The sequence below is a fragment of the Musa acuminata genome, chromosome BXJ2-11 (assembly GCF_036884655.1).
Source record: "Musa acuminata AAA Group cultivar baxijiao chromosome BXJ2-11, Cavendish_Baxijiao_AAA, whole genome shotgun sequence".
Classification (NCBI taxonomy): Eukaryota; Viridiplantae; Streptophyta; class Magnoliopsida; order Zingiberales; family Musaceae; genus Musa; species Musa acuminata.
The window spans coordinates 10,113,648-10,137,516 of record NC_088348.1 but is presented as its reverse complement, the minus strand read 5'-3'; the positions used below and the strand labels follow the sequence as shown (position 1 = coordinate 10,137,516).

Here is a 23,869-nt window from a genome sequence, read left to right as displayed (position 1 = left end):
CTCTGGAAGTTGACTTAATTGTACCAGTAGTGTGCATCGCATGGTTTGACTCATCCACAAACATGCGGAAGTAGATTGTTCATGTGATCCAAATCTTAGATACTCTGATAGTTAAACAACATTATCATCTTTGTTTTATGTTAAATTAATTATTTACATGACATGCTGGTCAATTATCAAATCAATCAAACAACAATACCAAAAAACTATAGGAAACATGAGATTGTGTATCATCTTAGTTTGATGATAAATTAACTATTTACATGACATGCTAGTCAATTATCGAATCTATTGAAAAATAATACATGACAATTTTTTTTTATCATCTTTGTTTTATGATAAATTAACTATTTGCCTCTTATTGAAAATCGGAGCACGTTGATATAAAAGTCTAATTGGATCGTTGTATTGATAACTCATCTTCGACGATGGTAAGGATCATAAAATAAATATTGATAGGTAAAGATGACTTCTTGGCAAATTTATTTGAGATTTTAAACTTTCAATGAATATTTTAGGTATAAAATATTTATAAAAAAAATCAGATTACAAAGGATTCAATTCCTATTGCCTCTAAGATATAGTTTAGGTATAATAATAATAATAATAATAATAATAATAATAATAATAATAATAATAATAATAATAATAATAATAATAATAAAAAATCTTTGAGAGATAGTTTAGATATTTTTTAAATTAAAAATAATGTTTGAAAAAAAAAATTAAAATGAGATATAAAATGAAAATACTCAAAATAGAAATATTTTATAAGGTGTAATTTCTAATAAACGATGGAATATTATGCTTCTCTCTCAAAAGTATGCGGTGTTAATATTACGTCGCAAAAGTATGCGTTGTGGCGCAGCAGAAGCAACAAAAGAAAAGCATTCGGTGTGAATCGCTCGTCTTCCGATCTGAGGTCCCAACCGCATCGCTCGGCCTTCAGTTCTTACCCCCCTTCATCTCTTGTTCTTTGTAATATAAATCCTTCGGAAACCCTAATCTCATCTCCTGTCCATCATCAGATCTACTTCCTTTCATCTCGCCTGCAACGCATCGGAATTTTGCTACGGCCTGCGCGGTACGGACTGCTGCCACGACGGGGTTTCCCATCTCCTTGATCCTTGATCTTAGCTTATTGTCGTGATAGTCGAAATCTGTGTGACGGTGGCCTAGATTGGTGTTGATGTTAATTGTTAGGATGACAAGAAAGATCTTGGGTTTATTTTCTGCCACGTCAAAGGTAGATTTTGAAGGAAAGGAACCATCAGAAGTTCATATGTGGTTCTCCTTTTTATGTGAATTTGGCGTATTACCAACTAGCGGTGGATAAGCAATGTAGTTGAGGATAGATATAACTTCTGTGGATTTCTTTTCTCATTTTGATGATATTAGGCTGTGAATATGGAAGTTCTAATGCATATGTGTACGATTCTTTCATATGTGAACTTGTGCTGAATACAACTCTCATAAAGCAGAGCCCGTTAGTAACGTTAAAAGAACAGTGGAGAGTTAAGCATGGTAAAATTAAAAACTGAGAGCCTTTTTACTGTCAACTTTTGAAGCCTATCATATCATTTTATGTTATGAAATAAAGTTTTCTTCTTTAGAACATTTACCTAAATATTTTGTAACTATTGTTGTTGTTGAAGCTTTTGTTTATCAAAGAATCTCTGGCAGGTTTTTGAGAATTGGGCAATACATTAATTGCTTATCTTCAAGGAATGAATCCATATATTGTTGGCATTTTCGTGTCGCTTATAGCTTCACTTATATTATGGAAATCAAATAATGGAAAGAAACGAGGGCTGCCAGCTGATGTTGGTGGAGAGCCCGGTTATGCAGTTCGCAACTACCGGTCCACTTCCCTAGCAGAATCTAGTTGGGAAGGAGTATCAACATTGGCTGAGCTATTTGAGCAAGCCTGCAAACGTTTCACATATAAGCCTTCACTTGGAACTCGGAAGCTGATTACAAGAGAAATGGAAGTAAGCCAGAATGGGAGATCCTTTGAGAAGCTTCATCTGGGAGACTATGAATGGGTGAGTTATGGTGAGGCTTTTAAAGCTGTTTGCAGCTTCTCATCTGGTCTAGTCCATCTTGGCCACAAAAAAGATGAGCGGGTTGCCATATTTTCCGACACACGGGCAGAATGGTTTATAGCCTTACAGGTATGTTTTCTTGTCTGATAGATTATAATATGCATGCTCATTGAAGGTATTATTCGTGTTCGTAACTTTTTCCATGCAACACAATGCCCAGAAGCATTACCTTTTTGTAAAATTAAATGGAAGAATATCTTCATTAAGTAGTTTAGCCTGATTTTGGTTTTCATTTAAATTGAACCCGAAAAAAGATCATAGAAGCTAATAAAGTTAGGTTATCAGGTTAACTTGTCATCTGTTTATAGGCACACATGCATGTTGAGCATTTGATGGACATCTTGATATTTGAACTGTAAGAATAACTCAATACATCCTGAAGTTTTGCTTGGAGCATTTAACTGTGGCAAAAGAAGTGCCACATATTATCTATGTTGTTAGAAAGTTTCGTTCCTTAGCTTCCTTATATAATTGGTCTCTTTTCTTAAACAGGGTTGCTTCAGGCAAAATATCACAGTTGTTACTATATATGCTTCACTGGGGGGAGAGGCTCTTTGTCACTCATTAAATGAGGTTTCATTATTCAAGACTTCTTCACTTCTAAGTCATTGATTTCTCTATCTGTTTGATCATCAAATTTGAATGTATGGTAGTGCAGTGAAATTTATGTTCTTTTGAACTTCTACTTGCATTAGGTAGTTCTTCAAACTTCTGGAAGTATACATGAAATGTTTCATCAAATTTTTGTGCCTATTGAGCATGGTCGGTAATTATTTCTGATAATATATTTTTCTCATTTTGTTTTGATTGTGATTCTCTGAAATATTTATTGATTTTCTGTAGTTTTTTCTTGCTGCAATGAGACCATTTATGATCTTTTAGTAAGGAGGCTTTTTCGATTTCTAATGCCGTGACAAGATTGTTCAAGAGCTATTAATTAGAAAGACTTGTGCGACACTTTTAATAAAAAGAGATATCTGTTTTCTCATTAATGTTTCTTGTGTACTTTTACCACTACTCTGTCTTTCTTTAGAGCTCACTTGAGGTCTAGAACTTGCAATCAACTATTTTAGATAATAAATAATTTATAAGTGTCTTTCAGCTATGGAAGTTAAACACATTGATTTTGATTATATCGTGGAAAATGGAAATGTATGGAACAATTTCCAACAGCTGGTTATTTTAAAGTTGTGCTGAAATGGTGTATAAAAAATGGTTTTACATCATGTGCAATGAACCTCTAAGGTTATTCATTGCAGAGGTCTTATATGCACAAGGAAAGCATCAAGACATCTTTTTCTTCATGCACACCGTCTTTTTGTCTGTAAATTGCATTTTCTACTTGAATTACTTTAGAACCAGGTGAAGGAAGTAATAATAGTTTTCTTTTTGTAGCTTTGTTTTGGTTCTAGATGACTTCAGTTCCTGATAACATTTTTATAACCATTAGATTCCTTAGTAACATTATAGGATTTGAAATTTGTATCTCTAGAATGTATGCCTGGAAGGAACAGTCAAAGCCAACAATGAAGGTACTTCATATCTCTTAGCAGATTCTAGCATGTTGAGCTATGCTCATCTGAAAAATGAATTTTATCCTCTATAATCTGAAAGATGATTGTTTTTACTACTTTGAATTGCTAAGGAAAAAGTCATCCTCATTTAGTTCAAACCACCTCTTCTTCCAAGATGGCCGACTGATGTGTGCACCTCTGCTATGAAAGTAAGCCTGTCATGTGAGAAGTAGCTTATGCATGTTGGCTTGCTTAGCTGCGTGAACACTGGGCAATACCTGAGAAAATACCAAATGGAGCAAAAACATAATCTGACATTTACATTTTTTTTTTTAAATTCTTGATAGCATCTAGCAAGTTTGAGGTTATGCCTACTTGTTATTTACTGATTGTGCAAATTTCTTGTTTCAATGTTTCCATGAGCTTGTGAACATTAATACTGCATTCTTTGACCTGACAACAAACTTCACAAGCTCATATTTGTAACAGTAAATTTTGCATTATGTTGATGATGTGGTTATGTCCAAATCCCTTTCATTTATGTTTCGTTATGATTAAGGTAATCATTTAAATCTCTTCGCTTATCAGTTTACTCTGTGATTGACCAGACAGAGGTCTCAACTGTAATCTGTGGACACAAGGAACTGAAAAAACTGATTGATATAAGTGGACAACTTGACAATGTAAAACGTATTATTTATATTGATGAGGAGGGTGTTTCAAGTGAGGTTTCATTGGCTAAGAAGAATACAAGTTGGACGATTACATCATTTGTTGAAGTAGAGACAATGGGCAGGGAAAAGCCTATAGATGCATATCTGCCCCTCTCAGCTGATGTTGCTGTGATAATGTATACAAGTGGTAGCACTGGTTTGCCAAAGGTTTGTCTGCTCTTATCTGTTAGTTTTGTCTTTATGTCAAATTGCAAACTTTCCTTGTAGGTTATGTTCAGCTTCTAATTAGTAATCTGGGTTTTCTGATAGTCTGCCTGCATGTCCTTGGTTATTACAGTTACAATTGCGCCAACTGGGTTACTATGCCTTGTAATTGGTGTTTTCATTATCAAATGGTAGTACTAACTATTTTTGAACAAGTTTTTCTTGAAAGTGTTATTTGAGCATTAAACCAGCGTTCAGTATTTTGCTTTGTTCATACATCCAGGGACTAATTTTGGAGTTGACAATGAAATTTCTAGCAGTATTCGTGCTCAACTTGACATGCCAGTTTGGATTTGTGAAAGCATATTGTCATATGCACTTTAAGGGCCCTTTTAGACTATAATTACTGTACTTTCTTTGTGCAACATGTGCTCAACTTGACATGCCATTTATTTCCATGTGTATTATGGTTATCCATGACTTACTAGTCTATTATTACTGTATATTCTTTTAATGAATGCCTGTGCTGCACATTTCATGCCATGTAGGTGAGGTATTGGCATGGCACTTGATGCATTGCCCTTGTGACAATATATTTTGAACAGTTGACGTGTGTAGGGATGACAATGGGTCAGATACGTTTAAATTTCCCTGGAGCTTGACCAGCTTTCTAGGTACCTGAACCAAACTTGGGTGCATTAATTACCACCTGAACCTTTTCCTAATCTGATTGAAGGATACCTGAACCTAGTTTTACTATGTTGGTAAATGTAGGTATCTGGAAAACTTGATCTGCTAACATCCTTTCTCACATTAGGAATGACAAGTAGGGTATTGATTAAAACCCATCTATCTAGTTAACCAAAACCTGAACCCAACTCAGGTGACCCCTTTTCTATCCAAGCCCATTCCGGACTTGATCAAAGGGTATCCAAACCCAATTGAATCAGGTCAATACCTTAAAAATCCCAGCTTGCTGCCATCTCTACTTGTGCATACCACAGAGACATACTAAGTGCTCCATGAGATGTACCAAATCCACTCAGGACAAGGACAGGCGTGACAACTGACATGCCAAACTTGGAATCTTGATCCATCCTGAGTCACACAGAATCTTTTTAGAATGAAGCTTAGATATATATGGAATAAACACCTTTTTCTTTGGTCTCACTGCTACTGAATTAGTAACATAATGTTTCTGAAATGTTGACCATGAATCTTGGCAATGGACCTCCCTCCTGTAGGTTGTTTCCATGTAGGAACCTAAATTGCTTATCAATTTTTAATACTCAGATATATCGAAATATTTCAGACGTAGCACTAAGGTATCCTTTTTTTCTTGTTTTTGCATCTGATTCCTTTACAGGATACCAGAGCCCATTGATAAAGAAAGAAAATTGACCAGCATAAATTTCATTTACTGATGCATATTGATCTTTACTTGTCAGCATAACATTATTGTATAACTTGAACTCCTCATTGCTTTGCAACTTTTCATGATTGCCCTTGGTTTGGTTGGGAATTTCCTACATTTATATATCGGTCAGGTAATATAGAACATCACAAGCTTGAATTCTGAAAAAAAAAATGCAAAGTTGGCTATCTAGTCGTGTGATTTTGATCTAAATGAAGACTTAGAAACTAAAATCAGAAATCATAGTGTTCATTTGATGAATATGGTGTTAATAAAAGTAAATTAGATGTTGTGTTGGCATATATAAACCTTGTTGATTTCAGGATTTTGATAAAAAAAGAATGTCCAACTTAAAGGACCCAAAACCTATTTCAGAACCAAATTTACTTGATATAAGCTTCACACTTCTATCTGGTTAAGGAATTACTTTAAAGTTGTGGATTAGTTAGATATTCTGAGCTTGAACCGCCACATGCCCACACATGCTAAAAGAAGGGAAGTAAGAAGTATTGCCATAAGTTCGCATGCACACAAATTTTCAGAGACAGATAAAGCTCTCTACTCCCAGCTTTCTTATGATATCTCTGTTTGTTTCTATAAATGTGTATGTGTATGTGTATGTATCATCATGAAGTTTGTAGTTTTTGCTCTCGGTCCACTCAGATCCTTATCAAATTTAGAATGCTATTTGGGGATAATTAGGAAATTTTCAGTGTTGCTTATGCTTACAACATTCCTAATTCCTTGACTTCTCTTACAGGGTGTAATGATGACCCATGGCAATGTTCTAGCCACAGCTTCAGCTGTTATGACTATTGTCCCTTCCATTGGGACTAATGACATATACATGGCATACCTACCACTAGCTCATATTCTTGAGTTGGCTGCAGAGGTAAGGAGTTTCAAGTTTTCCTACATCTGAACTTTATACAGGATCCACATGTAACTTGTTCATGATTATTTTTTCTATTTTTTCGGTCAATAATAATTTTATGTATGCTGTACACAGAATGTAATGGTTGCTGCGGGAGTTTCTATAGGCTATGGGTCACCTTTGACTCTCACTGATACATCAAACAAGATAAAGAAAGGAACAAAAGGTGATGCTTCAGTCTTGAGTCCTACAGTGATGGCTGCTGTACCTGCTATCCTTGACCGTGTCCGTGATGGCGTGCGGAAAAAGGTCTTTGCATTTCCTTTCAAAGATATAATATCTTTCATAATCTGTTTTGCCTGATTTTATGGGATTAATTTTCATTTAATATATTCTTTTAACAAATTTCAGGTAGATGCCAAGGGTGGGTTGTCGAAGAAATTATTTGATGCTGCATATGGTCGTAGGTTGTCTGCTATTAATGGAAGTTGGTTTGGAGCATGGGGTTTAGAGAAGGTTTTATGGGATTTTCTCATATTTAGACAGGTTCGAGCAGTTTTAGGAGGTCGTGTACGTTTTTTACTTTCTGGTGGGGCTCCTCTATTTGGTGATACTCAGAGATTTATCAACATATGTCTTGGGTTAGTATAACCTTATTTCATTTCTTTGAGGAACATGCAAGTAATTTATACCTAAACTTTTAGGATTTTTTGATGTATACCTGTAGTTGGAGGTGATTTTCTTCTGTTTCAGGCTTCACCAGAATGCTGCTGTGCTTGTTAATATTATATGAAAGGACAACTGAAACTGGCACTTTAAGCATAAAAAGTATAATACAATTTTTTGTTAAAAAATTACTTTGTGTTTCGGATGATTAAATTTTACCAAATCTATTAATTGAGGTGCCTCTGTTATCTCTTTTTAATGCTATCCCATTCTGGACTTGGAGGGCTTTGGGACAGTTCACGTTCATATTTAAAATTTCCCCCTTCATAACTTTTGACTTACTATAGGTCTATTCTTGATTAAGCGGAGAAATATATGGGAAAATCACACCAGACTGTTGTTGAACAGTTTGTTTTTAGCTAGTGTAGTCTTATCACCCCCTTCTGGTTTCTGTATTCCCTTTATATGAAAATGCTGGGTTCTGATCTTTATATACAACAATATTCAAATGTTGAACCCATTTGTTCAATTTGACTTGTGTTCCTCCAATAGTTCAACTGAACTTCTTATATTTATCACTAAATAAAAAAAGAAAATTAGTGGCCACTTCAGTTGTCCCATCTTTCTTTTGTTCAGTTAGGAAGTCTTTACTTGTAATTGACCATAAAACTAGACATTTACTGGGGCGACAGTGTAGTACTTGTAGTTTTAGCAAGACATGAGCTCAATGGTTTAATTGCATTAAATAAAGCAAAAAGGATTTAGAGATCACCTAGTGAATTAACTGCTAAATATATGAAAAGACGTGGTTAAACTATTTTTGCCAAGGACATGTTCAATTGTTCAAAAGTAAAATTACGAAATGCGACTTGCAGTAATTGGTTACCTTTGGAATGTTTGGGAAATGTAATTTCAGATTGGAATTTTTGTTTGAATTTTTTACATGATTTTTTGTTGCTAATTTTGACCACAATGACCTTCTAGAGACCCAAGGTGAAATAAGATGGAGGTGGAATTAATACAAATTTGGAACTGACATGTTAATAAAATATATGTTTAATATCATAATAAGTTATTACAGTAACTATTCTTTTACATGTTTACCCTCAAAATTTTTTTGATTGCGTGGCAGTCAGTCATTCCTTGTTTCTGTTTATTAATTCAGTCCCAATGCATAGTGCACAATGTGTGCTAGTAAATAGAATAGTGAATATTGTGAGAATGTTTCTTTCAGAACTGTTACATCATTATCTATCTATAACATTTTTACTGTTAACCTCCTTTCATGGAGGCATATTTCCAAAGTTCAAAATAAAGTTAAGCCCTCTTAATTTTCTAAAACATTTTTGAATTCCCAACATATGAAGGCACTTATAATTTTATTTAAACTATAAGACTTGCGGGTTGTGAATGTATGGGCTTGAAGATTAAAGGGACATGTGGTTTTAATTTTAAAAGTTCCGATGGATGACTTTTGAAGTTCTATTGGTTCCATTAGATGGGCAGGTGGGAACAAAAGAATTAATTATAAAGGGAAATATACGTTCATAAACAAAGTATAAAACAAAAAAGAAACATTATCATCTCTTGTAGATTATAAATGATATTGTAAATAATTATATTTGCACTGTCATCTTGACCATTTCATGGTTGAACTAGGTAGGACACGGTTTAAGATTCTAGCGATTATAAGCAAATACAAAGACAAGGGACTAATGTGCAATTTTTGTAGGCTAGTGATTAGTGCAAGAACTCCTGTACCAATTTATTATATATCATTTACATATTGGAATATCAAAATGATTATATAATAGAAAGCTTTTGTGGTAACACCTATTAGCATGCTGCAGTACATCATAGCATGTCACCAATGTGAATTGTAGATAATAGTGTAATGTAACATTTGAAAGAGGTTATATTTGGACTTCTTTTTAATGTTTGATTGATTATAATTGAAACTCATCATTTTGTGTCAATTAAATTGTGGAATTATAATCATTTTCCTGTTTCTATCAACTGCTGAGAATTAAACAGTTGAACTATAAGTTTTGAATCTTGAGTTAAGAATTTTGGTATACCAAACAAAAATTATTGAAGTTAATTTTAGCAAGTGCCGTTTTTATTTGAAGTATTGTTGAGTTTGGTCATATATGAAAACTAAAAAACATTAAATCTAGTTTTTCTGGTTACTAACTAATTTACAGGTTTTGTTGGGCATGGTGCTCAAAATTGCAGTGCAGATAAACAGAAAGTTTTTGTTACGTAAGTTACCTGTCAAGGCATTCTCTGGCTCTTAAGCCATAGAAGTGCATGAGTTGGCTTATTTGATTTGGGAGATTCTTCTTTTTTTCAGATATTCTCACGCGATGGCTTCTAGACATGCTGTTTATGAAAAACTACTTCCTGTGGCTTTTCTTGACCTCATAAAAAAGATTCTAGTCATCTGATTAAATTTATGCCCTCTGATGGTAGTTTTAAGTAACAGAAGTCTTTCTTGGATTTGATTGGATCAAAACACTTGATCTTATTACTAAATGAGCAAGTCTGAGACTATTCATGGATTGGTGTTACTTGATTCACATAATTAGAGAATTTGGAGACAAATTTGAATTTATATCTTCAGTAGCCCCTCTTTTTTTAACTATATGGTAAAGACCTGTCATGTTTCTGAGTTTTTGATATGACTCTTACAAATTCATCAAATAATCAAACACATGCAAACATATCATTTAGAAAAAAGTGATGAACTTAACTGTATCCTTATGTACAAGGTCTTCAATTTCGAATAATATCGTCCATATCGGGCGGTACGTACCGGTCCGTCAACAGATCGGTACATGGACCGCTCGCTACTGGACGATATGTACCAGTCCGTCAACAGACCAGTACATGGACCGCCCGCTACCGGACGGTATTATATATATATTTGTGACGTCGCCTCTCCTCCCCATGTGGGGTGACGTCGCAGATTCTTTTTACTTATATATATATATAAATAAAGGCGACATCATCGAATTTTTTTTTACTTTATATATACCGCTTGGTATACAGTACTGTATTGTACCGAGCGAATTTCGAAACTCCGGTATGGTACGATATTTCAATCCTTACTTGCGTAGATATCTTAAATATGCATTGACTGATATTTTTTCTTGATTGGTTATACTATTGGCCCAAATAATATTCCAGATAGAGGAACTCTTTAAACTATAGTGAACTTGACACTTGGAGCCATTCACTTATCGGATGAACATGATTGCAACAGAAATTGGGAAATGACTATATGCAGGACTTCAAACATTCAGAAAGGAATCACTCTCTTGTATTTTCTTTTATTTTCTTTAGGTATCAATATTTGCATCTTATACAATTATAGATCTGTAGTATCTTGAATACCTTCGACTTTGTAATTGACCATGCCGAATATTTTCCAGTGCTCCAGTAGTGCAAGGATATGGTCTCACTGAAACCTGTGCTGGAGGAACATTCTCTGACTATGATGACACTTCTGTTGGTCGTGTTGGTGCTCCAGTTCCATGTTCATATGTCAAGGTACAAGTTAAGACCTTGAGGATAATGCTTGCTTGATTGGCATGATAGACCACCGTTTTCCTTGTCTAAAGTGCACGTATAAGATTGTTTTAAATGCTCTTCTTCCTTTTAATCACATGCAAGGTTTTTTCATGTGCTAGTATAAGATTATTATTCCATACTCACTTTTATGTTCCCCTTTTAATTTCAGGTGTATGGCAACTTTATGTTGTAACTTAATGTGTTGGTGGACAATGAATACTGATTATCATGATCTTAGCTTTCATTTTATTATGTCATTTTTAATAAGATACTTAAGATTTGCTACTGTTGGGGTGCCTATGAAAGTCAGCATTTATGAACAAAGGTGCATAATTTTCTTTTTTAATTCCAAGAAGGCATTCTGAGGTCTTTGCCACCACCTTGAAAACCCTTAAGAATGATGTTTACTTGCTTCCTAATCCAAATCAACTGATTTTCCTGACTCTGACTCGATGGGCTTCACATAGAAATATAAAAAAGCCATAAGTGGAGGTGATGTGCGATAAGAATCAGATGATTACAGGAGCCCTAGTTGCTGTGGCTGCCAACACTGTTGGCCGAGCACTTCTCTGCTGCTTCTACCAGTCGCCATCTCCTCCTGTAGGTACCATTTTCTCCACTTCTCTCGTCTCCCATCTCCCCCCCTCTCTTCTCCTCCCATTTTCTGCCCCCTCCTCCCCTCTCTTCCCCGCTTCTTCCTTCTCTTTTCTCCTGTTCTCTCCTTTCTTGTTCTCTCCTCTTCTCTCCTTTCCTCCCTTCTCCTCCCATCTCATTCCCGATGCCTTTGTCTCCAGGAAACTTTGATATGTGCTGTGATAGCACTGCTGTGATGGCAAACTTTATAAGTTTGCTGGATGACACACCAAATGAAAAGGTGACATTGATGTTATAGCTGTATATGTTGATCTTTTGTAAAGCTTTTGATCCTCTGTATCTGTTGGTTCTGCAATATTTTTATTAAGCATATTATTTGATGCATCTTAAGCATAGTTTGTAATAAAGTAAATCCTGCAAGTATAAAGCATCAACTAGTATTTGGAGGAAAAGAAAAAGGTGTACAAGCAGCTAGTTAAATGCAAGGCTCGCTGTATCAGTGTACCACTCAGTATAGGCAGTACATACCAGTCCAATAGGTGACCAGTATGGGTGGTACATACCGGTATATTAGTATTCCTCACCCTATCAAGTGTCGGTACATCGGTATGGCTCGATACGTACTATATTGATGGCCGGTTGGTACACCTATACGGACGGGTAAGACGAACCATGATTAAATGTATCATCATCTTTAAAATTATCCAAGCTCTTTATCACCACCAACCTGATTCCCTCAACCTCAATTGCGAATCTTTTATTCATCACACTTTATACATTCACAAATTCTTGATGGATGAGCACTGCACAGTGATTGAAAGTGAGGAACTGAGGTGCTTAATGGTGTCTTCCATGTATGTTTAGTTTTGTGTTTACCTTGAGTTTTGGCAATAAGCACTGGTTATTACACCTCTTATTGCAAAAGCGTGATGCCTTTTTTCAGTCATAAAATAGAAATCATGCATTTGCTCAAGCTTACTACTCATAAGTCACAATGTATTTGAAAAAAGAACTAGTAAATACAAAGTTCTTTAATTATCACAATATATTTGAACTTATTGCTTTGCATACATAATCCTAGTTATTACACAATTTCTGTGCTATTGAAATTTGAAGTTTTTTAATCTTACATTGTGTTCCATCTAGGCTGATTTTTTAATTCTATAAACATTTTCATTTCTTTTCTGACAACTTTTTGTTCTTTTTTCAACTGGATACTTGAAATGGTAACAGTCTAGGATGAATCTCTATTTCATCTTTCCTTACTGCTTTATCAACTCCATTTATTTTTTGGTACTAAAATCAAGTATGAGCCTCAATGATTCGTAGAATATATTCTCCTAGAATTTTCTTCTGCAATAAGATGAAAGTAAGTTTTAAGTCCCATTGAAACACTTACAATATACATAACTTCTTCAGCTTCTTTGAAGTTGCTAACATTGTTAAGTTGGAGTTCTCAGGCAAAGCTTTTCTTGCGGGATGCTGTTTGTTGTTAGAAAGTGTAGTATGAAATACTCACATGTCTTTATATCCACAGATCTCCATATGAGATTTACTGATGGTTAATTGATGACTAATTTATTTATGTTAATTTAGATCTTCACTCATTTATAGAGAACATTTTTGGTATCAGTTGATAGATTGGCCTGAAGGTGGCTATTTGGTTACGGATTCACCAATGCCTAGAGGGGAAATTGTTATTGGGGGTCCAAATGTTACTCCTGGGTACTTTAAAAATGAAGAAAAAACAAAGGAAGTTTACAAGGTCAGTCACTTGCAATGCTGCTTGTAACCTTAAACGTCCGTTGGTTGAGACTAATTAGGTGCCTTGACATCTGATTGATAAAGGTTGACGAGAAAGGGATGCGGTGGTTTTACACGGGGGACATTGGAAGGTTTCATCCTGATGGCTGCCTAGAAATCATCGATCGAAAAAAAGATATAGTGAAACTTCAGCATGGTGAATATGTGTCTCTTGGAAAGGTAGGACTCTTCATGTCTATTTATAAAATTTCTGGTTTATCAAACTTACTTTCTGTTTCACAGGTTGAGGCTGCTTTGATTGTGAGTCCCTATGTGGACAACATCATGGTGCATGCTGATCCCTTTCACAGTTTCTGTGTTGCACTTGTTGTTGCTGCACAACGTGCCTCAGAAGAATGGGCTTCAAAGCAAGGGATAAATTACAGTGATTTTTCAGATTTATGCCAAAAAGAGGAAACTGTGAAGGAAGTGCATGAGTCACTGTTCAAGGTATGTTTCTCGTTTGTACACCTATGTGGGACATTTAAGTTTGTCTTCTGTTACCCGTGCGGTTCTTTAAATGCATATTTGCTTTTAGAAGGTATTTGACTGTTTATCAAAATATGACTATAGTTTGTACACGATTAGATTCTCTGTTCATTAATTATGACATCTCTGAACAATTTCTTAGTTGCTGCTTCCCCCATTTCTTTCTTGTTTGAGTAAACAATTTGGTTGAGATTATATTATTAACATTAAAAGTGTTCATAATTAGAATTATCAGCATATAAACTGTAAACTACAAGTGTATGATGAATACATGACCTTACATTATGAACCTCCTTGTACGAGTTACACTTGTGCCTCATCATTGAGCCAATCGCATATGTAACTCATCACTCTGATGTCGACGGGTGCTTGCTAGATAATTGTTGGTACCTAACGAATATTTGACACTAGTAGTTCGATAGTCTTGACATCGCTGTAGAATAGTGAGCTGATAATTAGTTTTGTTTGATTTGAGTATAGGTGGCGAAACAAGCAAGATTGGATAAGTTTGAGATCCCAGCAAAGATCAAGCTGATTCCTGAACCATGGACTCCCGAAACTGGTCTGGTCACTGCTGCACTAAAGCTCAAGAGAGAGGTCATTAGAAAGGCATATGCAGATGACCTTGCAAAATTATATGCGTGAATCATAGTTATTTCTTGAGAGGAGTATTTAGTCACGTATTGCTGCCCGGTATCATTTGTTTGCTTTTTGACACAATGTTTATGTGCTTGAAGAGAACACACTTGGCAGGTTATGTTTTTTCCTCATGCAAATTTTGATAGTTGCATGGAAAATAAGTAATAGATATGTTGGTGGGAAGACCAAGGCACTACAAGCACTTTGCTTATGAACACTGACCAACTGGAGAAATAAAATTGTTTCAGCTCCCCATTCCTGTTGTTACCAATGTGAAAATATTGAAATGTCCATTGCTGCTGCTGCTGTGTGTGTGTGTGTGTGTGTGTGTGTTTTTTTTTAACCAAAACTTTATATTAATTAGCAAGGAGCTACAAAACTGATAGGCAGAGATTACCTCAACTCTGAGCTACTCCCTGAAAATTTTGAACTTTGATCTAACCAGTCAAACTCAAAATATTTTTATATATTGATTTCAGGTAAAAAATTATATATTGATTTCATGTACCAAAGTAGTTGAATTAGTCCATTTAAATAGTTAGTATCACCCTCCCCTTAGCTTCGTCGGTTGTCCCCTCTGATTTTTAATTGCATACCCATACCCTACAGAAGATTCCTTACGAGGATTCTGCCTCTTTGTCCCCTTAGACATTTCAAGGATCCTTGCTACTACTATCCTCTTGAAAAGCGTCTCCAAATTGGTTTACCCACAGCTCCCATAATGTGTTCGCCATCACTACCAAGAACACATCCTCCTCGGTTGCTCTTTTCCACTGCCCTTTCTTCTAGCCAGCATCTAGCATTCCAGTCCAGTCCTTAAAAGTCACTGCCATCAAATTGGAACATTCGTAGTACACTGGACATGGCATTGTCTAAGAATGAATTATAGTAGCATTCTCAAGTTGGGATTACGATCTCTCGTAACAATTGATACGCACTCTTTTGTAGAGGCCTTACTATCTAGAGTCAGAGTTGAGGCTCATACCCACTAGTCATCACGGGGGCTCTCAGGTAAATGAATTCTTCGGATCTTGTCAACTAGATATGGATGAAATATATATAGTATTCGATAAAGGCACATTCCATACATTTGAGGTAACGAACTGATGAGTGAAAGTAGTAGTTAAAGCAGCAGTCAATATTGACATATATATATAGGCCAATGGGTTAAAAAGACAGACACTGAATCGATAATATCCTTTTGGTTGAACTGTTTGCTTCAAGATCCTCTTTCCTACCTGAGCTGAGGGGTATTGAAATCCAGTACATTCTCTCAGTGTTTTAGCCTCTCTATTTTATTCTGATTTCATCATTCATTATGATATTTGATGGTTTCTGATTTTTTTTCTTCAATTCATTCTGTGACCTAAAACCCAATCATGACATTTAAATAAATAAATATTATTATTATTATTATTATTATTAAATAATATACTATTATTTAAATAAATAAATAAATAAATTAAAACATATGATGAATAATTAAAAAGTAATAATATACTAAAATGAAAACGATGGGAATAGAGTAATGACTATTATAATAGTTTGTCTATCTTCCATTCATGTTATTAAAAAAAGACTAACAATGGCCCCATTGAAACACAGTCTAATTAACAAATCCAACTGGTCAAACATCGGTTGACTCTCCGGTTCGAGTTCTATAATTATGATCCGGATGGTTAAGTGTTAATCCATAGATGAGCTCATTATGCTAATTGGAAGATTAGTTGTGACCCCTATTGTTGGCAAGGATGTGTTGGTCTTTGAGATCATATTCACTATTCTTGTGTTGGTAAATCGTTAGATTCCAGTCAGCCATGCATCATCATAACTCCAATTTCTTTCTGCCTCACCTGCTTCTCTCTTCTTCGATCTTTTGTTCTTGACTTGGTAGACCGAGCAAGCTAGAAGCGATCTTGAACCTGAGAGAGGAAGGACAAGATGCCGGCGATTGCGATGTCGAATGGTCCAAAGGAATTCCAAGGAAACATCACAGTTTATGTTGTGATATGTGGAGTGATCTCAGCCACGGGAGGCCTCATCTTTGGCTATGACATTGGAATATCAGGCAGGTAACTTCCATTTCGCATTTGATTCGGCTATATGTTTCATCGTCTAGAATCCAATAACATACGCAGCACCAGCTTGTCGGTCAGCATTTTGAGGAGAGAGACGATCGAAGAGATAAAATGTCGGGTGCGTGCAGACATCGTTAGGGTTTGCATGCATGCATGCATACACTGCCTGACCGTTCGATTTGCATGCAGGGGGGGTGACATCGATGGACGACTTCTTGGAGGAGTTCTTCCCGGGGGTGTATGCAAGGAAACACAAGGCCAAGGAAGACAACTACTGCAAGTACGACAACCAAGGCGTTCAGCTTTTCACTTCGTCCTTGTACCTCGCCGCCTTGCTATCCAGCTTCTTAGCTTCCGAGCTCTGCACCAAACGTGGCCGGCGGCTGACGATGCAAGCCGCGTCGGTGTTCTTCTTGGCCGGCGTCGTCCTCAATGCAGCCGCTCGCAACATCGCCATGCTGATCATAGGCAGGATTCTCCTGGGAGTTGGTGTGGGATTTGCGAATCAGGTTTTCTCCTCAGACTTCCTTTCTATCACTCGTCTCCGCTTTCTCCTCTATTTCTCTCTCTCTATTCACTTTCTCTTGGAAGATAACATGTTACCTGTATCTTGTCGCTCCACTTCATGCATCAAGAGTGAAGCTGGCCGCCAACATGTGCGTTCTTCTTGCTGCAGGCGGTTCCTCTCTTCTTGTCGGAGATCGCGCCAGTCCGCGTCCGGGGAGCCTTGAACATCCTCTTCCAACTCGATGTGACGATCGGGATCTTCGTGGCCAACATCGTGAACTACCTCGTGTCCAATATCCACCCCTGGGGATGGAGACTCGCGCTTGGCTTGGCCGGCGTGCCGGCGACCATGCTTTGCTTGGGATCCCTCGTGATCGCCGAGACGCCGACGAGACTCATCGAGCGGGAGCTGCTGATGGAAGGCTTGGCCATGCTGAAGAAGATCAGGGGGACCGACAACGTGGATGCGGAGTACCAAGAGATCCTGCGTGCCTGCGAGATGGCACGGCAAGTGAAGCATCCGTTCAGGAACCTCATGAAACGATCGAGCCGCCCCCAGCTGGTGATCGCCATCGTGATGCAGGTCTTCCAGCAGTTCACCGGGATCAACGCCATCATGTTTTATGCTCCGGTCCTCTTCCAGACCATCGGATTCAAGAACGACGCGTCGCTGCTCTCCGCGGTCATCACGGGTATCGTCAATGTCCTGTCCACCGTCGTATCGGTGGTCTTGGTGGACAAAGTCGGGAGGAGATTCCTGCTTCTCGAAGCCTGTGGGCAGATGTTGATCACGCAGGTTAAAACAACTAGTCACATACATCGATGCTCAGATATATTCTAACCCAAGTGGTGGTTGATCTGCATGCACGCAGGTGGCTATCGGAGGCATTCTACTCGTCAACTTGAGAGCAACTGATGAACTCGAACACGGCGTGGCAATTTGGGTGGTGGTGCTGGTATGCCTCTTCGTGTCAAGCTTTGCCTGGTCTTGGGGTCCGCTTGGTTGGCTGATCCCCAGCGAGACCTTCCCGTTGGCGACGAGGACCGCCGGCTATGCCTTTGCCGTCAGCTCCAACATGATCTTCACCTTCGTCATCGCCCAGGCTTTCCTCTCCATTATGTGCCATCTGCGTGCGGGGATATTCTTCTTCTTTGCCGCATGGATTGTGGTGATGGGGCTGTTCGTCATCTTCCTGTTGCCCGAGACGAAGAACGTGCCGATCGATGAAATGACCGAGAAGGTCTGGAAGCAACACTGGTTCTGGAAGAGATTCATGGACGAAGAAGAAGAAGAAGAAGAAGAAGAAGAAGAAGAAAGAAGATAAAAAGGACAGTGTCTAACATCGATTGTTGTTGCTCTTCCATGATTCTTCGCATACCATCTGAAGCTCCAAAACATGCATCCCTAATAAATCCAACTTCTAAGTGGCAAATCTAGCTTGTGCTAAGCTTGCTAATACATTCCATACTGAGTTTATTGGTCCGAATAAGAAATTTTATTTACAAAAATCTCTGATCTTCTCCTTCTATTTTATTCTTTTTTGAATCTCCGAAATTTTCCAAAAAAACGAAAAGAAAAAGAGATCCATACGGAGAAAAAAAAAGAAGATCAAAAAGACAAACGAAGCTTCTGATAGGTAAAAGGATTTGCCGGAAATCGGAGAGTCGTTGAAGAGATTATTTACACCAAATCCGGTTCGATCGGTGCACTCATCACCTTTGCCCTTCGTATTCCATAATGCATCATCATCAAGGCCGTCCGACAATTAAAGCACGCTCCTCTCGACCGCACGAAGCTACTCATCGTACGCATGCCTACACGTGTAGCCCTTGCGCGTCGTTCCCTTCGACACCCGCATCACCGAGATGCGGTCAAGAAGGAGCTTAAATAATGAGAGATCGACGCCCATCCCATGCCACCGGACGCGGCTTGCTTCTCCCGCGGCGCCCGCCCCCCCACCCCCTCGCCTCTGCCGCAAGATCTCGTGTATGGCCGACATGATTCCCTAATTAATTAATCTGCGTCGGCAATTCCCGGTCGTCAGCAGTGCCCATCTCTCACGTGATTCCGCCTCTTAAATTGGGAAGCATTGCTCGTTCCGGTTCCTCGGAGCAGAAGCTTCGGAAGAGCTCTCGCTGGGATTTCTCGATCGGTTTGTGTGGAGAGAGGAAGATGGACAAGTACGAGCTGGTTAGGGATCTGGGGGCCGGCAATTTTGGGGTTGCGAGGTTGCTGCGGCACAAGGAGACGAAGGAACTCGTTGCGATGAAGTACATCCCGAGAGGGCAAAAGGTCGGAGTTGTTTCCCTTTATCTTCCGCCTTGTTTCGATCGGATCGCTTACTTTCCTTGTGGGCTTCTTCTTGGAGTGTACGTAGATCGACGAGAATGTGGCGAGAGAGATCATCAATCACCGGTCGCTTCGGCACCCTAATATCATCCGATTCAAAGAGGCATGAACACCTTATTTATCGCGGATTCCAACAATCAAGGACTTCATTTCTCCTCATCCTTTTTTCTTCCCCCTCCTTTAGGTCGTTCTAACTCGGACTCATCTTGGCATCGTGATGGAGTACGCCGCCGGTGGGGAGCTCTTCGACCGGATCTCCAACGCCGGAAGATTCAGCGAAGACGAGGTTAATTTTTGGGAACCCTCTTTCTTCTTTTCCAATGCTTATATGATTATTTATTACGTATAAATTCAAATTATTTTCTCCAGGCGAGGTATTTCTTCCAGCAACTCATTTGCGGCGTCAGCTATTGCCATTTCATGGTAAAACCCCTGCATAAAAGAACAGCTAAAAATCCCTTTTTTATTCCACGGTTCATGACCCAAATGATTGCAGCAAATTTGTCACCGAGATCTGAAGCTAGAAAACACCTTATTAGACGGGAGCCCCGCGCCGCGCCTCAAGATCTGCGACTTCGGTTACTCCAAGGTCGTCGCACTCTCCTCGTCCTGGGATCCCAACAAAATTTTGGCTCCATCGGGAGTTCCTTTTTTATCCCCAAAACAACAACTCCCAGTTCGTCTCTTTTTTCTAATATCTTGTGGCATATGCTGCAGTCATCTCTGCTTCACTCGCGGCCCAAATCCACCGTTGGGACTCCGGCGTACATCGCCCCCGAAGTGCTCTCTCGGCGGGAGTACGACGGCAAGGTCAGTTCCGTAATATCACTCTCTTTCTTTTCCTGCTGCTTCCGAGATCCACTCGGTGAGCCAACGTCGGGGTGTGTGCTGTGGCTTTGTCGCCACGTGGTCATCTAATGCCTCCTTGGCCGACACGTGTTAGGAAGCAATTAAATGAGCCACGTAAGCTTTGACCGACGCTTGCTTACCTTCGCTTTCTCCCTCGCCTTGGCCGGTGCGTGTCATTGATTGGGCATAGTGGGATCCGCCCGCCTGCCTATTCACTGGCGGAATTGGTGTGGGTTGACTCGAAATTTACTTCGTCGCTCTCTTCCCTATTTCTCCTGCTACCGTTGTGCTAGTGAATTATGTTATGCTTGTGACGCTGCACATTATGGTTTTGGTTAGTGTTGACTTTGATCGAATGAAGGAATGTTGAGGTAATAATTGATGGGTGCAGAAAGATGGAGAAAAAAAGGGACTGTTTGAGAAAGTTAGTGATTTGTTTCATATGCGTTGAGGATTTGATTTGATGAGGTTTGAAACATCCATTTTGTGATAAGTTTTGTAGGGCTCAGTTTGAGGAGATTTTTCCACCAGGGGTACTATATCAGTATGGAGTTTTTGGTATGGGGGCACAATGAGTCGTAACAACTATCAACTTACCTTAGGCAGGCAAGGCAAGGTTCTGTATCCATGAATTAGCTTCTTCTTTTTTTTTTGTTTTGAAAATAAGAACAAGTCAAGAAAATCTATATAGCAAGAATACTTGTTAGATCGTAAGGGACTTGGGGTGAAATCATGTTTGACTTCCAACAAAAAGAAGTATGATGAATTCTTCCGAGCAATGCTACATTGCGAGAAGCTTCATGGATTGTAGCGACTGATGTGCTGGCACGTGGATTTAATGTATTTAAAAGTGAACAATTGTGGAACTCAGATCTATCAATTTAGTTTGACCAAAAGTTTGGTATTAAAATATTTAAGTTGAAGTTTAGTTTGACCAAAAGTTTGGTATTAAAATATTTAAGTTGAAGTTGATAACGATATACTCATGACTCTTATAATTTATCTTAATTTTATCCACTTTTAAAGTGAGACTAATCGAAATATTATAATTTTCTTTGCTCAAGGATTTGACGTCTTTGTCAAGGCCCAGCATAGTTCGCACATGAGGCGTAACTCAATGGTGGCTCTGCGGATAACCTTTTCCTACTCGCCCCTTTCAATGCTCAAATACTAAGTTGGTTCTGATATTAGATGTCACGACCCGAATTTAATAGGCTAATTGATTTATTAACTTCGTTTAACCTAAATCATTAGTCAAAATACTTAAGTTAAAATTGATAGTAGTACATTTATCATATTTTTGTAAGTCAATCTTAATCTTATCCATTTTTGTAGGTATATTATTGAGTTATACAATTACTGTTGAAATTAAGATTGAAGGTCCTAAAGACATGCTGGGAGAAGATAGATCTTATCTGCATGCAATTCTCCATGTAAATTGAACAAAAAGAAGACAAAAGAATACAAATCACTCTACGAAATAGTATAGTGCAGTTTATTCTCCGAGGCAGTGACTTGTTTTTAGATCATTAGTAGAATTCACAACAAATTTATTCAGCAGGAATCGATTTCAAATCCAATAAGTGACCTGTCTGAACTCTCTCTCTCTTGGTTCATACATTTGCTGAATAAGTTGATTTCATTTATTATCTGTTTCTTGTTTGGTTATTTGATACGAGGAGAGTTGTCAAGATAACAAACATATTTGGTGTTGTAGACAGCTGATGTCTGGTCATGCGGGGTAACATTGTATGTGATGCTGGTGGGAGCCTACCCCTTTGAAGACCCAGACGACCCCAGGAATTTTAGGAAGACAATTGGGGTAAAAACCTCTTATTCTTGCCGTTTGTCATGCCGGCTCTTTACTCATGCTATTATTCTATATATCTTCACTGTCAATCTCAGCCCCTTGTTTATTATGTTCCAACATGGTTTGGATTGCAGAGAATAGTGTCAGCACAGTACAAGATACCTGAATATGTTCATACCTCCCAAGATTGCAGGCAAATCCTATCAAGGATCTTCGTTGCCAACCCAGAAAGGGTATGCCTGTGTAACCAAAGACCCTATGTAAAATGATGGAATATAGATTCTATTCAGTAAAGGAAAGCATATGAACTTTTTTTCGATAACAAGATATCACTTTTATTGAAATTAGCTTGTTTTCGGCTGTCTGCAGAGAATTACTATAAGGGAAATAAGGAACCATCCCTGGTTCTTGAAGAACCTGCCTAGAGAGCTAACTGAAGCAGCGCAAGCGCAATACTACAAGCGGGATAATGATGCCCCTACCTATTCTCTGCAGAGTGTCGAGGAGATAATGAGGATTGTGGGCGAAGCACGGACTCCTCCACCGTCAAGCACACCTGTGGCAGGTTTTGGTTGGCCGGCTGGGGAGGATGAAGGCAAGCAAGAAGAACAAGATAACAATGTCGAGGAAGAAGATGAATACGAAAAGAGGGTCAAGGAAGTCCGTGCCAGCGGGGCATACCCATTGGTTGATTGAATAAGATTAGTGGCAAAGTGAGAATCAATCAGAAGAAGATTAAAGAAAACACAATTTATCGTGTATTGCTAATCATGGATCTTTGTAGAATTTGCTTTATGTAGTTGTTGTCCGATTCAGTGCTGGTGGTGTAACTCGTAAAATTTAAACTACTACTATATTTTCCTTCACTTGTATCGTTCAAATATGCTTGAAGCAAAAAAATAAATCGGTCGATCTTATAGATGAAAACATTGTGATATAGGTTAGTCTAAGGTGCTCTACTAAAATTGCAATTCAATTAAGAGGTTTGCGGCTATTATCCTAACCTCCGCTTGTTTCATAGGCAATCTCGTCTATGATTGACGCCATCGGATGATCATTATAGGATATATGATCTATGATTGATTCTGTCACCCATGATGTGGTGTTAGAATGTCTTGAGTGTGAGGGTGGGATGATCATTATTTATCTCTACAAGAAAGATAAGCTTTTATTATGTGCGACGACTATGAGGAGGTAACTGTTGTTGAATGACGACTACGAGTAGGATGAGGACAACTATAAATACAAGTGGTTTTGTTAGTATTCAAGAGAAACTACTAATATCTTTTAATTTATTAGGAAAATTTCATTAAAGAATCCTTCATTTTATGTTTTTCCTGTAAACCTTTTCTAGAGTATCCTCTCTTTCAATCAAAAAAAAAAAATGTTGAGTCCACTTTTCCTCCTCTTTTTCCTCTATAGTTGAACCGATTCAGTCAATCCACTAAATTTCAAACAGGTCCAAACCATTAACTCAAATCTGCTTAAATTAATATATAATATTTTAAAATAACAATCTAAAAAACTATATTTAGATTTTAATATATATATATATATATATATATAAATAATCATTATACATTGATTTTAATAAAAAAATCATACAATATTATTAATTGTATTTTTTTTTAAAAAATAAAATCAAGAAGTGCTTGACTTCTTGCAATTTCTCTTTCTCACTGGTCCTTCAACTCATTCTCATAGTACATTGCATAGTCCATCTAGT

At 37.9% G+C, this 23,869-nt stretch overlaps 3 protein-coding genes across 6 annotated transcripts; all 3 read left to right on the top strand.

Moving 5' to 3' along the window:
* Positions 1 to 826: 826 nt before the first annotated feature.
* On the top strand, positions 827 to 14,804 carry LOC135627995 (long chain acyl-CoA synthetase 9, chloroplastic-like). Of its 4 annotated transcripts, none has more exons than XM_065134505.1 (13): positions 827 to 922; positions 1,029 to 1,084; positions 1,684 to 2,174; positions 2,598 to 2,678; positions 4,228 to 4,500; positions 6,672 to 6,803; positions 6,921 to 7,094; positions 7,197 to 7,426; positions 10,886 to 11,003; positions 13,252 to 13,383; positions 13,467 to 13,601; positions 13,665 to 13,871; positions 14,391 to 14,804. In XM_065134505.1, exons 3-13 carry the CDS (start codon positions 1,728 to 1,730, stop codon positions 14,553 to 14,555), a joined length of 2,094 nt encoding a protein of 697 aa, XP_064990577.1. In that variant the 5' UTR covers positions 827 to 922; positions 1,029 to 1,084; positions 1,684 to 1,727; the 3' UTR covers positions 14,556 to 14,804. The 4 variants fall into 4 exon arrangements, with proteins under 4 accessions (XP_064990577.1, XP_064990578.1, XP_064990580.1 ...); XM_065134506.1 differs by having other exon boundaries at positions 830 to 922; positions 1,029 to 1,246; XM_065134508.1 differs by having other exon boundaries at positions 840 to 922; positions 1,029 to 1,107.
* Positions 14,805 to 16,490: 1,686 nt separating this feature from the next.
* LOC135626404 (sugar transport protein MST4-like) lies at positions 16,491 to 18,554 on the top strand. Its single transcript, XM_065131656.1, has 3 exons — positions 16,491 to 16,617; positions 16,817 to 17,136; positions 17,304 to 18,554. Exons 1-3 carry the CDS (start codon positions 16,491 to 16,493, stop codon positions 17,973 to 17,975), a joined length of 1,119 nt encoding a protein of 372 aa, XP_064987728.1. The 3' UTR covers positions 17,976 to 18,554.
* A 511-nt stretch (positions 18,555 to 19,065) lies between these two features.
* Positions 19,066 to 23,009, top strand: LOC135626419 (serine/threonine-protein kinase SAPK7-like). Its single transcript, XM_065131676.1, has 9 exons — positions 19,066 to 19,427; positions 19,513 to 19,587; positions 19,669 to 19,770; positions 19,854 to 19,907; positions 19,981 to 20,073; positions 20,202 to 20,294; positions 22,051 to 22,155; positions 22,278 to 22,376; positions 22,513 to 23,009. Exons 1-9 carry the CDS (start codon positions 19,308 to 19,310, stop codon positions 22,837 to 22,839), a joined length of 1,068 nt encoding a protein of 355 aa, XP_064987748.1. The 5' UTR covers positions 19,066 to 19,307; the 3' UTR covers positions 22,840 to 23,009.
* The last annotated feature ends 860 nt before the right edge of the window (positions 23,010 to 23,869 follow it).